Below are 13,556 nucleotides of genomic sequence, written 5' to 3' on the forward strand. Positions count from 1 at the left end.
GCCCCCCATACACCCCCCATGCCCCATTACCCGTTGTGGGTACAGCGCCCGTGGGTCCCCCCCCAAAGCGAAGGCGTAGAGGTGATCCCTGCGGGGCACAACGGGGGGAGCATGTAGACACGCACCGCTGTGCAACAGGAGCACGGAGCGATGCATGAGAGCACACGAGTGTGCAACGAGAACACAGGACTTTACACAAACGTGTGCAAGCGACGGCAAGCCGGCAGATGTGAGTACCGGCACCAACACGTGTGCAAAGAAACGCGACCCTACACACGGGAACGAACAGCCCTTGCACGAGCAGCCCCGCACACACGAGCGGCCGCTCACACACGCTTTGCACGCTCACACACACGCTTTGCACGCTCACACACGCGCTTTGCACGCTCACCGCGCGGCCACCAGCAGCGTCCCGTTGAGGCGCAGCATCCGCTGGAAGCCGATGCCGAACTCGGCGCTGCCGTTGTCCCCGCGGAGACCCCCGAAGCGCGGATAGGAGGCGGTGGCTGCGGGGTGAGTGGGTGTGTGTAGGGGGGGGGTGATCCCACGTCCCCGCTCCGTCCCCGTCCCGTCCAGTCCCGTTGTGCCCCGCTCACCTGGCAGCCCCACGGCGCTGCGTGGCTCGAGGTCCCGCGGGAAGGACAGCGCTAGCGCTGCGGGACCCACGAGGACGAGGAGGGGGAGAGGGGGGGAGCCCGCAACGCGGGGCGGCATCGCCGGGGCGGCCCCAGAGGTGGCACCGCAACGCGCTGCGCGGGGACAGCGTCAGACCCCCCCACAACACACAGCCCCATAGGACTCCATAGGACCCCGTAGGACCCCATAACCCCATAGTACCCACAGGACCCCATAGGACCTACAGGACCCCATAACCCCATAGTACCCATAGGACCCCATAGTACCCACAGGACCCCATAACCCTATAGAACCCACAGGACCCCATAACCCCAAAGGACCCATAGGACCCCATAACACCACAGGAACCCACAGGACCCTATAACCCCGCAGGACCCATAGGACCCCACAGGATCCCATAACCCCACAGGACCCCACAGGACCAACCACCCCACAGCTTCACAGGACCCCATAGGGCCTCATAACCCCATAGGACCCACAGTACCCCGCAGGACCTCATAACACCACAGGAACCCAAACGAACCCATAACCTCGCAGGACCCCATAAACCGACAGAACCCCATAACCCCCCACAATCCCATAGGACCCCACAGGACCCACCACCCCACAGCCTCACAGGACCCCATAGGACCCCATAACCCCACAGGACCCCATAGGACCCGCTGTCCCACCTCCCCGTACCGCCGAGCGCCGCGCCCCGAGCGCTCCCGCAGCGGCTCCGCCCCGGAACGGGGCCGGATTCGGACGGGACGGAGTGGGACGGGGCGGGGGGGGAGTTGGATGGGCAGGGATGGGAGGGGTTGCGGACACTCGTGGGCGCCCCACGCGCGGAGCGGACGCGGTGATTTGGGGTAGTTCGGGTTGTGGGGTTTGTTTCTATGGGGGGGGTCGCGGTGTCACCGCGCTGCGCGGCCCCTTCTCCTCCCCCCCCCCCCACCGGGCGGCGCTATAATTAGCGCTAATCACCGTAATGAGCTGAGCCCCTCGATCCCGCGTGTGCGCGCACGTGGGCTCCTCCCGCGGCTCCGCAGCGCCCACGCGGGACCGCGGCTATAGGGCCCCATTGGTGCCCCATTCATTGGTACCCCCCATCCCGTGTCTCCACAATGTCCCATTAGTTCCCCCCCGCCCCCCACGTCCCCGCAGCGCCCCACTGGTGTCCCCACACCCCGTCGCATTTCCCGTCTCTCCACGCGTGTCTCTATGGGGTCCGCGCCTCCCACCCGGTGCCACCCACGGTGACACTGCGGGGTCCCCCCCCCCACAATGAGGGCGCACGGCGACCTCTGGCGGCCCGAGGGGATTAATAGGGGCAGGACCCGCATCCCACAGCCGGGATGGAGACCCCACAACTGGGACAGTGCCGGGGTCCCATGGGGTGACACAGGGCTCCCTTTTATTTACATACTGATGGGTGGAGAAACCCACGGGTGAACGACCCCCCCCTCACCCCGGAGGGGGCCTGAGACCCCCAACCCCACAAACACCCCCAAAGGCAAAAACCCCAAAGCCATACAAATAAATAGGATCAGAGGGAGAGCATCACCGGGTGAACCCCAGTGCAAGGGAGGGGCTCCAGTCCCTGGGTTCGGCTGACCCCCAAAGTGGGGCACGACCCAACAGGAGCCCCCCATGTCCTGTCCCCACAGTCACGGTGTCCCCACAGTCATGGTGTCCCCACAGCGATGTCCCCATGGTCACAAGGTGAAGATCTCATCCTCGGTGTCCCGCAGTGCGGCCGCCCGCCGTGTCCGGGTGAGGGGCTGAGCCCCCAGCTGGGGACCCCGCAGGGATGGCCCCGGGGGGGGGACAGGGACAGCGGCCTCAGGGACACTGTGGGGACATTGGGGGGGGAGCAATGAGTTATGACCCCATAACCAAACCGCATAGAAAGGTCTTGGTGAGGTGGGGGTACAGGGTGACCCCAGAGCCAAATCCCATAGCAGAGTGGGTTGGGGGACATGGGGTGGCAATGAGTGGTGGCCCCATAACTAAACCCCATAGAAAGGTCTTGGTGTGGGGTAGTGGACATGGGGTGGCAGTCAGCAGTGACCCCAGAGCTGAACCCAATAGCAGAGTGGGTTGGGGGACATGGGGTGACAATGAGCGGTGACCCCATAACCAAACCCCATAGGAAAGTGAGAGTGAGATGGGGGACATATTGGGTTGACAGTGGAAAGGGGGACTGGCAGTGAGCAGTGACCCCATAACCAAACCCTACAGTGAGAGTGAGATGGGGGGGGGGAGGATGGACACAGGTGGTGGCAGTGAGTGGTGACCCCAAACCCCATAGAAAGGTCTTGGTGTGGTGTGGGGGTACAGGGTGACCCCAGAGCCAAATCCCATAGCAGAGTGGGTTGGGGGACATGGGATGGCAATGAGTGGTGGCCTCATAACCAAATCCCATAGGAAAGAGAGTGAGATGGGGGGGGGGGAGGGCAGTGAGCAGTGACCCCATAACCAAACCCCATAGGAAGGTGTTGCTGTGGGGTGGGTGACACAGGGTGGCACTGAGAGACATCCCCATAACCAGACCCAATAGGACAGTGGGTCAGTGTGGGACTGGGGTACACGGAATTGGTGGTGCCGAGTGGTGACCCCAAAGCCAAACCCCATAGTGAGGTGTCAATGGGGTGGCTGTGGGGTGTCAGTGGGGTGTCAATGGGGTGGCTGTGGGGTGTCAGTGGGGTGTCAATGGGGTGGCTGTGGGGTGGCTATGGGGTGGCTATGGGGTGGCTGTGGGGTGGCTGTTGGTGCTCACCTGATGCGCAGCTGCTGCTCCACCACCGCAGCTTTGGAGCGACCGATGTCGGCGTCGAGGCGGCGCAGGAAGTCGCGGGCTGTGAGGTCAGTGCTGGTTGTGGTTGTGGGGCTGGTGGTGGCTGTGGGGCTGGTGGTGAGCTGTGGGGCTGGTGGTGAGGTGTGGGGCTGGCGGTGGTTGTGGGGTCTGTCGGTGCTGACCCCATGGGAACCTCACTGTTGCAGCCCGGGGGGGGGATGAGGAGGGTGGGCTTCAGGAAAATGGTGTCCGAGGTGTAGAGGCGATTGGCGCGTTTGATCTGCTCCATCTGCGGGACAGAGATTGGGGGGGGGGGGGGGGGGGGGGGGGGGGGGGGGGGGATATGGAGGGAAGATATGGGGGGGCGATGGGGGGAGATATGGGGATAGAGAGGGGGAATGGGATATGGGGGATAAAGATGGGGTGGGGTTGGGGGGGAATGGGGATGGGGGGCGATGGGGTGGGATAAAGGGTGGAATAGGGACAGGAATGGGAAAAGCAATGGGATGGGAACGGGAATGGGACGGAATGGGATGGATATGGGACGGAATGGGATGGATATGGGGTGGATATGGGACAGGAAGACAGGAGAGGACGGGGATGGGGACACGGACAGCGATGGGGATGGGGTTGGGACGGGATGTGATGGGGGCGGGACAGGGCCGGGCCGGGCCGGGGACTCGTGGGACGGGCTCATCCCGCTGACCCCCCCCCATCTCACCGTGACTCCATAACGCAGCGCCAATCCCGGCAATGTGTCCCCCGGCCCCACGCGGTGCTCACGACCCCCGGCCATCGCGGGGCGCCCCGCCGCTCCCCGGCCCTGCTCGGGCCCGGCGCGGAGCCCGCTGGGTGTCGTAGTTCAGCGACCTTTCGTCCCACGACGGAAGTGCGACGGAGAACTACACTTCCCATCGTGCTTCGCGGCTCCGCCGCGCCGCGCTCCCTATTGGTCAACACACCCGCGGGAGGCACGACGGGACGGAGGACCCGGAAGCGGACGGGTGGGTGCTCCCCGTGGCGGCGGCGGTGCGACGCGGGGCTCCGACATGTCCTTCAAACGGGACGGGGACGACGCGGGGCAGCTGGCCGTGCTGCAGGTAAAACCTGCTGCAGGTAAAACCTGCTGCAGGTAAAACCTCCCCAGTGCGTCAGCGGGTCCCGTCCGGTGTCCTTTGGCGGACGGGGGGGAGGAGGGGTGAGGCCGGGGGGAGTGGTTAGGCCTTGGGGTGGGTTAGGCCTTTGGGGTGGGTTAGGCCTTTGGGGTGGGTTAGGCCTTTGGGGGTGGTGTGAGGCCTTTGGGGTGGTCAGGCCGAGGCCTTTGGGGGTGGTGTGAGGCCTTTGGGGTGGGTTAGGCCGAGGCCTTTGGGGGTGGTGTGAGGCCTTTGGGGTGGTCAGGCCGAGGCGGGGCCGCCCTGACGCTCCTCGTGTCCCCCTGGCAGAGGAGACGCGTGTCGGAGCTGTTGGCCAATTACATCCCGGAGGACGAAGCGCTGCTGCTGAGGAGCGGGAGGTGAACGGCCGGGACCCCAATGCGGGGGGTGGGGGTGGGACCCCCATAGCAGCGGGCCCAGCGGGGGGCACAGCGCTGCGCTCCGTGACACCCCGCGGTTGGTCCCCACACAGATACGCCTGCACCGTGTGCCCGCACCGCCCCGTCTTCGACACGCTGGAGGTGCTGGCGGTGCATCGGACCGGCAGGAAACACGTGGGCAGTGAGTGCGGGGCTGTGAGGGGCGGGAGGAGCAGTGCTGAGCCCCCCCCATACACACTCCCCTTTACTTCTCTCCCTTCCCTTCCAGGTCTCCGGCGCTGCTATGGCGGCAGCCGCACTCAGGAGGCGACAGTGAGGGAGCAGCAGTGCCAGGAGGCAGCGGTGGGCGCTGAGGTGAGTGCGGAGCCCTCTCCCCTTCCCCATCCATATTCCCAGCTCTGAGCTCTGACCCCCGTCCCCCCACAGGGCTCCCCAGCTCCTCTGCTGCTCAGGACGAAGCGGATCGCACAGAGCGCGCTGCTGAAGGCAGCTCCATACAACAGCTGCTGCAGGAGGACAGGGTGAGGATTCAGCTCTGCAGTGTGGGGAGAGCCTTCATCCCACCCCCCCCAACTCCAAGCCCTGATGGTGTCCCTTGTAGGGTGAATGGAAGTGGTGTGAGAGCAGGAAGGACCCGAATGGGGCCAAGTGCTGCCCCGACAGCCATGAAGGAGCACAGAGATGCAGTGGAGGCCACAGCTGCAGTTGTGCTGCCCAGGCACTGCGGTGGGAGGGGAGGTGAGTGCTGTCGGAGCTCAGAGTCGGACTTTGCGCTGCCAGGAGGACGTGGGGAGTGTCTGGAGGTGGGTGGGGAGCTGTGGGGTCTGCAGGCAGCTGAGGGGATGGGGTGGATCTGCCTGGAGAGGAGGAACTGTGAGGGCCGCTGAGACGCTATGCTGAGGGTTGTGGTACAGTGGGAAGTATCAGCAGTGGGGCTGGATTCCTCCAGGTTTGGTTCTCTGATTCTTTTCTCTCTACACTCAGCAGAGGCAGCTGTGGATTCCACCCACACCCAGCAGGGCGGCCCGAGGGGGGCTCGGCCATCACCGCCCCCCAGTCAGCCCACAACTATCAGCCCCACACGGCGCCAGGAGCTGCAGCGATACCTACAGCTTCGGAGGTGAGCGGGGTCTGCGGGTGTGGGACCCCCATCCCTGCCCCCCTGCTCAGCCCTCCTCCATCTGTCTGTCTGTTTGCAGTGCTGGATGGATCCAGGACCCCTCTGGGAAGTGGGTGAAGGATGAGAACGCCGAGTTTGACTCTGATGAGGATGAGCCCCCCCTTCTGCCCCCCACCTGAGGTGTTCAGCCCCACCACTGTGAGAATGGGGCAGCTGGAGATGAAGGGGTGTGCAGGTCAAGGGGAAATACAGCCTGGTGCTGCGGGGTCCCTTCATTCTGTGCTCACAGATTGCCCCTTTTTGAGGGTGTCCTTATTGTAGTACTGCGGTCTGGCTGTGGGCTCTGGGCTGTCCCCAGCTGTCCCTGCTCCAGGTCACGCTCAGTGTGGTGCAGACATGTTTGCCTGGGGGGGTCATGGCCTTTAGGCAGCGTTGGGCTCCCCTTCCTCGTACTCAGCAGCTGTCCCTGCAGTCGGCGCAGCGCCCAGCCACGTCACCCCCACCTCCCCCCATCAGCCTGTGGGTCCTATGGGTGCTCCCACCTCAGGACAAAGCCCTGCCAGCTCCCAAACCACCGCCTGCACCCCAAGGAGAACACCCCCACCCCTTAGCCCTTACGTCCCATGGGCCCCAGAGCTCCTGTCTGGGGTGGGGGGGGCTCCCTGGCAGCACTGCCCCGGCTGATGTTACACCTGGGCACTGGGATTTACCCGCTTGCTCAGCTCGGGGCCATAAATAGTTGTTGGGATGGGTGCCAGGGCTGCAGTGGGTGCCAGCACAAACCCTGCACTGGGCTGGGGGCTCTTCCCAGTGCCCTGCAGACCCCCACCCACCCCACAGACCCACACTGCTGGCTACTATGGGGCTCTGGGTGCCTGGCTCTGAGCTCCATGGGTGCCCACCTCCCTGCTGGGGGTGCCTTGCTCCCCTCCTGCCCCAAATCCTGGCATTGCTCCGGGCCCTGTAACACAATCCTCTGGGTATAAATACCCCGACCCGACCATGCAGCTTGCTGCTTCCCCAGGGGATCCAGAGGTCCGGCTGGGCCCCTTAACGAGCCTTTCGTTAATGGTTCGAGGTAATTGGGGCCCTCTGGGTCTCAGGCTGTGAAAGAGGGCATTACACTCCACAAACCAACTCCAGCTCCGTGTCTCCGTCCTCTTTATTTACAGTGGATCCAGCCCCAGGGAGCCCAGAGCAGAACCCATGGCTGAGCCGAGCTCTGGGCTCCAGTGGGGCCGTGATGGGGGATGTTCAGGTTTTCTTCTGCTTGCGACCTGGTGCAGGGGAGAGGCAGGTCAGGTCCCAAGATCCCATTAACCCTTTAATTTGGGGGGGGGGGGCACTCACGGAGCTCATTGTTGCGGGTGATGGCGATGGCAGCTCGGGCACGGGGGCCTTGCTGTGTGAAGTGGTACCCGAAGCGCACGACGGAGGGGCACTTCTCCAGCATTGTCGCCATCTCCATCTCCACCGTGTCCCCCAGGCGTTGGCACTGCAGGGCAGTGGTACCATGGAGCAAAAGGGGGATTCAGGGCCCCCCCATCACAACCCCCCGGCCCCTCCTGGTCCCTGTGGTTGCCCGTCCTCACCTGGTTGTCCACCTTGAGCTCGCTTAGGGTGCTGTTCTGGTACATGGCCTTGATGACACTCATCATGCCGGTGCTGGTGATGAAGTTGGACTCAATGTTGAGGCTCTGCAGTGTTTTGTTCTCTGCCAGCATCTCAGCCACAGCCTGCGGGATGCCCATGTCACCTGGCGGTGTCACCTCGGGGTGTCACCTCACCTCCCTGCCCCCACTTTTGGGATGGTGGGGATGGACTCACATTGGCCACAGGGTCGTTGCTGCGGGTCGCCACCAGGCTGAGCTTCTTGACATGGGTGTTGGTTTTCATGGCCTCGCAGATGGCCTTCAGCGTGGAGATGGGAATGTCCTGCAGCCAGGGGGACATGGCTGTCACCGATGGGGTGGGAATGGCCCCATAGTGGTGCACAGTGGGAGATGCACCTCAGGGGTCTGGATGTCTCCAGGGCACAGCCGTCCCCGAGAGCACGCAGGTTGTCATTGAAGGGTTGCAAGTGGCACCAAGGGGACACAGTAGGTGATATCAAGGGGGGCACAGCACCTCCAGAAACCCCCCAGGCTCAAGGTGAGCACCCTGAGGTCAGCCCAGAGCCAGGGGTGCCCCCTCACCTTGATGTTGTTGAGGTTGACATCCTCCAACGCGCTGTCGTTGGCCTGGATCTGCCGCAGCGTCTCCTCCACATTGGTGGGGTTTGGGGGCTCATCTGGCACTGGTTTGTATTTATCTGGCTTCACCACACCTGGGCATGGGGTTGGGGGGGACACAGGGGTGTGTGTGAGGGATGGGGTTGGTGGGGGTGGTGATCCCAACCCTTCTGGTTGTGTGATCCTGTTGTTCTATGGGCGGTGGGGGTGGGTTGGAGTTGGTCTGTGATCCTGTTGTTCTATGGGCAGTGGGGTGGGTTAGGGTTGGTCTGGGTGGCTTCGGAGGCTTTTTCCAACCCTCATAGTTCTGTGATCCTATATAGGGACATGGTTGGTGGGAACAGTGGGGCCAGGCTGGGGTCAGACTGTGTGACTTTGGAGATCTTTTCCAACCCCAGTGATTCTATGATCCTTTAATTGAAGTGAACGCGGTGCGGATGGGTCGGGATTGGACCTAGTGACAGTGGAGGTATTTTCCAACCATAATGATTGTGTGACACGTGGGTGTGCGCAGAGGGGGGGTTCCCTCACCCCAATCCCACCACCAGCCCCGCTGCCCCCCCCCCTCCCATCCTCCACCCTCCCCCCCATCAACTCACTGTTGATGCCCTCCGTGTTGCTGATGGTCCCACTGCAGATGGCGTCGTAGTACTGCTTGTTGCTCATCAGTGTGTACATCCCCAGGATGGCTGTCAGACACCCATGGGGTCACCATGCACCCCAGACCCCCCCCATTGCCCCCAGGGCAGCTGCAGCCCCACAGGGATGGGTTGGGGGTTGTGAGCTGAGTGCAGAGAGATGCTGCTCTTGGAGCCAGGGGATGGTGGGGACTCCATGGTCACAGCATGAAGGGTGGGGGGGATATGGGTGTGATATGGGGATGGGGAGGATGGAGATGGGGGTGTGCAATGCTGTAGTACAACAGCAGCTCGGTGTGAGGGGTTGGTGTGACACAGCAGCTCTGTGCTGGACCCACCTGCAATGTCACACATCTCAGCCTCAGTGGCGTTGGCCAAAGCCTCCTCCAGCTCCGGCTCCAGCGTGATCTGCTCCTCACGGGGGATCTCCCGCGTTGGGTTTTTGGGCACAAAGGGTTTCCCTGTGCAGTGGGATGTGGCTCACACCCTGCACGGCCCCACAGCGAGGAGTGACACCAACCCTGGGGTCTCAGTGACCCCCATGTAAGGCAGGAGCAAGGGACGCGCTGAGGGGTGGCAGCACAGGGGGGTTGGCAGCACTTGGGGGGTGGCATTGCCAGCACTGTGACATTGCCAGGGGGTGGCCATGCCCGGGGCTGGCGGGGGACCAACTCGCCCGGGACATCTGAGCTGCTGGTGAGCTCCGTGCCGCCAAGCTAAATATACCTGGTGCTGCACTGCCCTGTCCCCCCACCACGACCCCCCATTCCCACACCTTTCTTCTCTCCAGTGAATGGCACCAGGTCCTCACGTTCCTTTGCCTCCAATGCCTGTTTCTCCAAGTGTTGTAGCAGCGCCTCGCGGTCCAACGGTCCCGTCGGGCTCTTCTGTGTCTGATCCCGTTGCCGCAGCCCCGCCGGCAGCAGCACGTTCTATACAAGCAATGGGGGACACCCATGGGTGCCACTGCTGCCCTGTCTGCCCGACCCCCCCCACTCCCATCCTATGCTGTGCTGACCCCCCCTGCGCACCTCAGGGTCCATCTCCAGCAGCTCTGTGTCCAGCTGCTCCAGTTCTTCGGCCGACAGCTCCTGGAGGATCTTGTCCTCGTCGATGTCCCGGTATTTCTCCAGCTCTTGCCGGTAGGATGTCATGGCTGTGGGATGGGGGTGGCCTGGGGGGGGTTGGAGGGGGGGTATGAGACACTGATACCTCCACCCCTAAGTGCCCCACAGCTGTGCCATGGGGGTTAATGGGGGGCGGAGGGGGATCCTGTTGGCCGGGAGCTGTGGGGCAGCCCTGGCTGTGGGTCACTCAGGCCTCACTGTGGTGCTTTTGGGGTACCTGAGTTACAGCTCAGCACTGCTCCCCACAGCCCTCCATAACGCCCCCTTTCTGCTCCCCACAGCCCTCCATAACCCCCCCCCTTTCTGCTCCCCACAGCCACTCAGGGAGGAACCACAGGCACACACTCATGACATGGAGCCCTCTGCCCCCCGAGGGACCCCCATGGGGTGGGGATTTGCCCTCCAACCCGCAGCTCTAAGAATGGGAAGGGGCTCTCCAAGGGGGACACCGCAGTAACCCCAGAGCTGACAGCCGCAGGAGAAACCCAATAGCACCGCTTGGCACGGGGACCCCCAGCTCACCCTGTTCCCCCCCCAAAGTTGGGGGCACGGTGTCCCCCCGCCCCCCATCCCTCCCCCCCAAGGCCGTACCTGGCTGCTGCCCGGCGCTGTGTATCCTGCCTGGGCTGTGCCCGGTGCTGAGCCAAGGGCTCCGGCCGCGCAGGGCATGAGATCAGCGTTTTATTCTGCGAGCCGGCAGTGGGGAGGGGCGAGATCACATATCCCGCTGTTATCGAGCCCTACCAGCGCCCCGCGCTGCTCCACCCGGTACCCGCCGCCCTCAGGAGCCCCCCCCACCCCCCCGGGGCATCGGGGCTCATCGCTGCGTCCGCCCCATCGGGGGGGGGGTGAAGGTTTGGGGTTGGTGCTGTGGGAGGCACCTCTATCACCGCAGAGAGAGGCTGCCCCACATGTCCCGGAGCTGCCCCACATCCCACAGCTCTGAGACCGCCTGTGTGCCCTTCTCACCTCCAGCCCCAATCTGAACACTATGGGAGGGTGTGTGGGGCACTGCATGGATCTGCCTGCAAACAAGGCTTCATTTCATCCTGCTGGATAACCCAGCAACAAGGGCACGACCTGCGCTCCCCCCTCACCTCCAGCTCCTTCTTTTTTCTCCTTTTTATTACAAAAAAGAAGCCAAGAAAACAACAACACAAAACAGGTTGACATGGAACAAGGAACAGGCGCTCTCAGGCCGTGGGCACGCTCTGCTTGATGATGATCTTCTGCCGCGTGGCTCTCAGACCAGGGTCAGGGCCAGGAGGAGCAGCCCCCAAAGCAGCGGATGCAGCAGCGGCGCTGGGCAGCCCGTGGGCCGTGATGTATTTCTTGTAAGCCTCACGGATGATTTTAAAGGCTCGGATGTTGGAATAGGGGATGTCAGTGATGGGGTCACGATATACAGCGGGTTTGTGGGTTACAGGGCAGATCTCCCGCACCGGCAACCGCGGAGCCTTCGATTTGGGGAAGAAACGTTCAAAGGTTTCATCATCAGTGAAGGAGATGAAGGTGCGGGAGCACTTGGAGCTGGAGGCTGGAGCAGCTTCTGCCTGCTGAGGGTCTTGGTCCAACCTGGAAGAGCCACAATCAGCTCTAAGGGATGCACGGAGCTGGGGGAGCCCAGGCTGTGGGCAGCACTAAACATGCTGCTCCACACTGAGCCCCAGGGATGGGAGCGATGGGGACTGTGTGCAGCATAAGGGAAAAGCATCAGGATCCCATCTGCTGTTCCCAACTCACCCCTCCACGTCCACATTCTCCTCCTTGCCCAGCTCTGTGATGAGGGGCATGGTGACGGACCAGTACCGGATCACGGGCCCCACGCATTTCCTCTTCTTCTGCACCTGCTTCTTCTTATCAGCCTCCAGGCGTTCGTAGTTCTCTGGGGAAGCAGAGATGAGCCCAGAGGGTCTCAGCACCCCCCACTACACCCCCCATCCCATTCCCAATCCCTGTGCTCTCCTCACCCAGCGAGCGGAGGTTGATCTCCTCCGTGATCTTGGCCTCCTCCAGCAGCTCCTCCTGTGTCAGCGGGCGGTCGTAGTTGGGGCCTCCCTTCTTGCGCTTGGATTGAACCTGGCGCTCCTGGATACGCAGGAAGGTCTGACGTGTGTGCTCTGTTGTTGACTGCCTCATGTGCTTCCGGCCTGCAGTGGGAGGATGGGGCTCAGTGTGGGGCCAGCACAGCTCCCAGGGCAGTGGGGTGCCTGGTTCCAGCCCAGGGATGCTGGCACATCCCATCCTGACTGCACTCACTGTCTCCTACTTCATCCTGGAGTTCCAGTGGGGCTAATTTCACCTCTCGGGCCTTTTGGGAGCTGCTGCTGGGGGTGTCGGCCTTCTTGGGTCGAAGGCTCTTGATGGGCTCCTAAGGGTTGGGCAGGAGGGATGTGAGGAGGGAGAAACCACATGGGGCTGCCCCATGTCCTCCAAGGGACACGTCCTCCCCACAGTCAGCAATTAGCAGATTGCTAATTATCCCATCCATCTGGGGCCATCCGTATCCCTTCCCAGCAGGTCAGAGGACACTGGGATGGACCCAGCCCCATCCCCACTTTCCCCTCCTCACCCTGTAGGCCTTGGTGACCACGCGGCGGCGCCGTTTGGGTTCGCTCTCATCCTGGTCGCTCGTCGGTTCCTCGCCCTCATCGATGTCAAAGTCGGAGTCCACCTCATCGTCACTGTCCGACTGGTCGCCCCGGTACTCATCATCCCCCGACTCCTGCAGGGACAGATGGGCAGCGTCACAGCCAGGGCTGCGCTCCACCACCCCCCCATGGGCCATTCATTGACAGCTGCCCCTGGGGGTCCTCCCAGCCCCATTTGGAGCCCCTGTTAAAGACCATCTAAAGCCACCCCTGCCCCATTCTGTCCTCCTAAGTGCCTCCGTCCCCATTCTGACCCCTCAGTGCCCCCAGCCCCTCCAGGACCCCCCCCAGTTTCCCTCACCAACCCCTTCAGGGCTCTAAATGTCCCCGATCCCACTCAGCCTCCATTGCAACCCTCTCATCTCCCCTCACACCCCCATAAATCCCCTTCCAGGCCTCCCCTGAGGACCCCCCGCACCCCCCCGACCCCCTTTAGGCCCCGGGTTCCCTCCCAACCCCCGTCTAAGGCCTCACAACCCCCTCAAACCCTTCAGTCCACCTCACACCCCCATAAATCTCCTTCCTGACGACTCCCCGGACCCCTCACGACCCCCGACCCCCTTTAGGCCCCGGGTCCCCCCTCTAAGGCTTCACACCGCCCCGCAGCCCCCCTGCCCCAGCCCGTCCCGGCCGTCGCACCTCAGTGAACCCCCCATACGTGGTCTGGTAGAACTCATCCTCCTCCTCGGCCTCCAACAATCCCGACAGCCGGTTCCCCGCCGTGCGCCGCGGGGCGCGGCCTTCAGCCAAACTCATCGCGGCGCCTCCGCCGCCATCGGCGCTCGACTCGTCGTCCTGCCGTAGGGGCGGAGCGAACGATGTAGCGCCCCCTTGCGGCCC

General features: G+C 63.3%; 5 protein-coding genes across 8 annotated transcripts in view; 1 reads left to right on the plus strand and 4 right to left on the minus strand.

Annotated features, from left to right (window-relative positions):
* The window catches only part of SEMA6C (semaphorin 6C), a 14,800-nt gene extending 13,047 nt beyond the window's left edge, over positions 1 to 1,753 (minus strand). The window contains exons 1-4 of one of the 3 annotated variants that reach the window (XM_015884658.2): positions 1,308 to 1,753; positions 597 to 749; positions 392 to 506; positions 31 to 88 (exon numbers count right to left, since the gene is read on the minus strand). In XM_015884658.2, the coding sequence (XP_015740144.1) occupies positions 31 to 88; positions 392 to 506; positions 597 to 714 (291 nt within the window). In that variant the 5' untranslated portion in view covers positions 715 to 749; positions 1,308 to 1,753. The remainder of the gene's footprint in view (positions 1 to 30; positions 89 to 391; positions 507 to 596; positions 750 to 1,307) is intronic. The other 2 variants (XM_015884657.2, XM_015884656.2) reach the window with 2 other exon arrangements.
* Positions 1,754 to 2,333: 580 nt separating this feature from the next.
* Positions 2,334 to 4,466, minus strand: LYSMD1 (LysM domain containing 1). Its single transcript, XM_015884667.2, is given in 6 exon segments — positions 2,334 to 2,469; positions 3,398 to 3,535; positions 3,574 to 3,704; positions 4,137 to 4,291; positions 4,294 to 4,417; positions 4,419 to 4,466. Coding segments are annotated over 6 exon segments (732 nt in total).
* Positions 4,404 to 7,211, plus strand: LOC107324557 (sodium channel modifier 1-like). 2 transcript variants are annotated; one of them, XM_015884665.1, is made up of 8 exons: positions 4,404 to 4,515; positions 4,858 to 4,928; positions 5,042 to 5,130; positions 5,218 to 5,303; positions 5,376 to 5,470; positions 5,551 to 5,687; positions 5,934 to 6,069; positions 6,149 to 7,211. In XM_015884665.1, the coding sequence occupies exons 1-8, from the start codon at positions 4,465 to 4,467 to the stop codon at positions 6,246 to 6,248; spliced, it is 765 nt and encodes a 254-aa protein (XP_015740151.1). In that variant the 5' UTR covers positions 4,404 to 4,464; the 3' UTR covers positions 6,249 to 7,211. The 2 variants fall into 2 exon arrangements, with proteins under 2 accessions (XP_015740151.1, XP_015740152.1); XM_015884666.1 differs by having other exon boundaries at positions 5,937 to 6,069.
* Positions 7,212 to 7,213: 2 nt separating this feature from the next.
* On the minus strand, positions 7,214 to 10,687 carry TMOD4 (tropomodulin 4). The gene is made up of 10 exons (XM_015884664.2): positions 10,657 to 10,687; positions 9,970 to 10,112; positions 9,714 to 9,870; positions 9,277 to 9,399; positions 8,900 to 8,989; positions 8,265 to 8,395; positions 7,897 to 8,004; positions 7,662 to 7,805; positions 7,420 to 7,564; positions 7,214 to 7,346 (listed from the first exon to the last, which is right to left on the minus strand). Exons 2-10 carry the CDS (start codon positions 10,090 to 10,092, stop codon positions 7,324 to 7,326), a joined length of 1,044 nt encoding a protein of 347 aa, XP_015740150.1. The 5' UTR covers positions 10,093 to 10,112; positions 10,657 to 10,687; the 3' UTR covers positions 7,214 to 7,323.
* A 485-nt stretch (positions 10,688 to 11,172) lies between these two features.
* On the minus strand, positions 11,173 to 13,535 carry VPS72 (vacuolar protein sorting 72 homolog). Its single transcript, XM_015884663.2, has 6 exons — positions 13,356 to 13,535; positions 12,638 to 12,790; positions 12,325 to 12,436; positions 12,036 to 12,215; positions 11,809 to 11,950; positions 11,173 to 11,640 (listed from the first exon to the last, which is right to left on the minus strand). Exons 1-6 carry the CDS (start codon positions 13,470 to 13,472, stop codon positions 11,259 to 11,261), a joined length of 1,086 nt encoding a protein of 361 aa, XP_015740149.1. The 5' UTR covers positions 13,473 to 13,535; the 3' UTR covers positions 11,173 to 11,258.
* Positions 13,536 to 13,556: the final 21 nt, after the last annotated feature.

This window comes from Coturnix japonica, chromosome 25 (genome assembly GCF_001577835.2).
Source record: "Coturnix japonica isolate 7356 chromosome 25, Coturnix japonica 2.1, whole genome shotgun sequence".
NCBI classification, from domain to species: Eukaryota; Metazoa; Chordata; class Aves; order Galliformes; family Phasianidae; genus Coturnix; species Coturnix japonica.

Coding starts and splice junctions, on each gene's coding strand:
- LOC107324557 (XM_015884665.1), top strand. CDS start 4,465: ATGTCCTTCAAACGGGACGGGGACGACGCGGGGCAGCTGGCCGTGCTG. Junction 5,304..5,375: donor AGGCAGCGGTGGGCGCTGAG/GTGAGTGCGGAG, acceptor GTCCCCCCACAG/GGCTCCCCAGCTCCTCTGCT. Junction 6,070..6,148: donor CGATACCTACAGCTTCGGAG/GTGAGCGGGGTC, acceptor GTCTGTTTGCAG/TGCTGGATGGATCCAGGACC.
- TMOD4 (XM_015884664.2), bottom strand. CDS start 10,092: ATGACATCCTACCGGCAAGAGCTGGAGAAATACCGGGACATCGACGAG. Junction 8,005..8,264: donor TCAACCTCAACAACATCAAG/GTGAGGGGGCAC, acceptor CCCTGGCTGCAG/GACATTCCCATCTCCACGCT. Junction 7,565..7,661: donor AGCTCAAGGTGGACAACCAG/GTGAGGACGGGC, acceptor ACTGCCCTGCAG/TGCCAACGCCTGGGGGACAC.
- VPS72 (XM_015884663.2), bottom strand. CDS start 13,472: ATGAGTTTGGCTGAAGGCCGCGCCCCGCGGCGCACGGCGGGGAACCGG. Junction 12,791..13,355: donor CGTATGGGGGGTTCACTGAG/GTGCGACGGCCG, acceptor CTGTCCCTGCAG/GAGTCGGGGGATGATGAGTA. Junction 12,216..12,324: donor CCAGGATGAAGTAGGAGACA/GTGAGTGCAGTC, acceptor CTCCCACTGCAG/GCCGGAAGCACATGAGGCAG.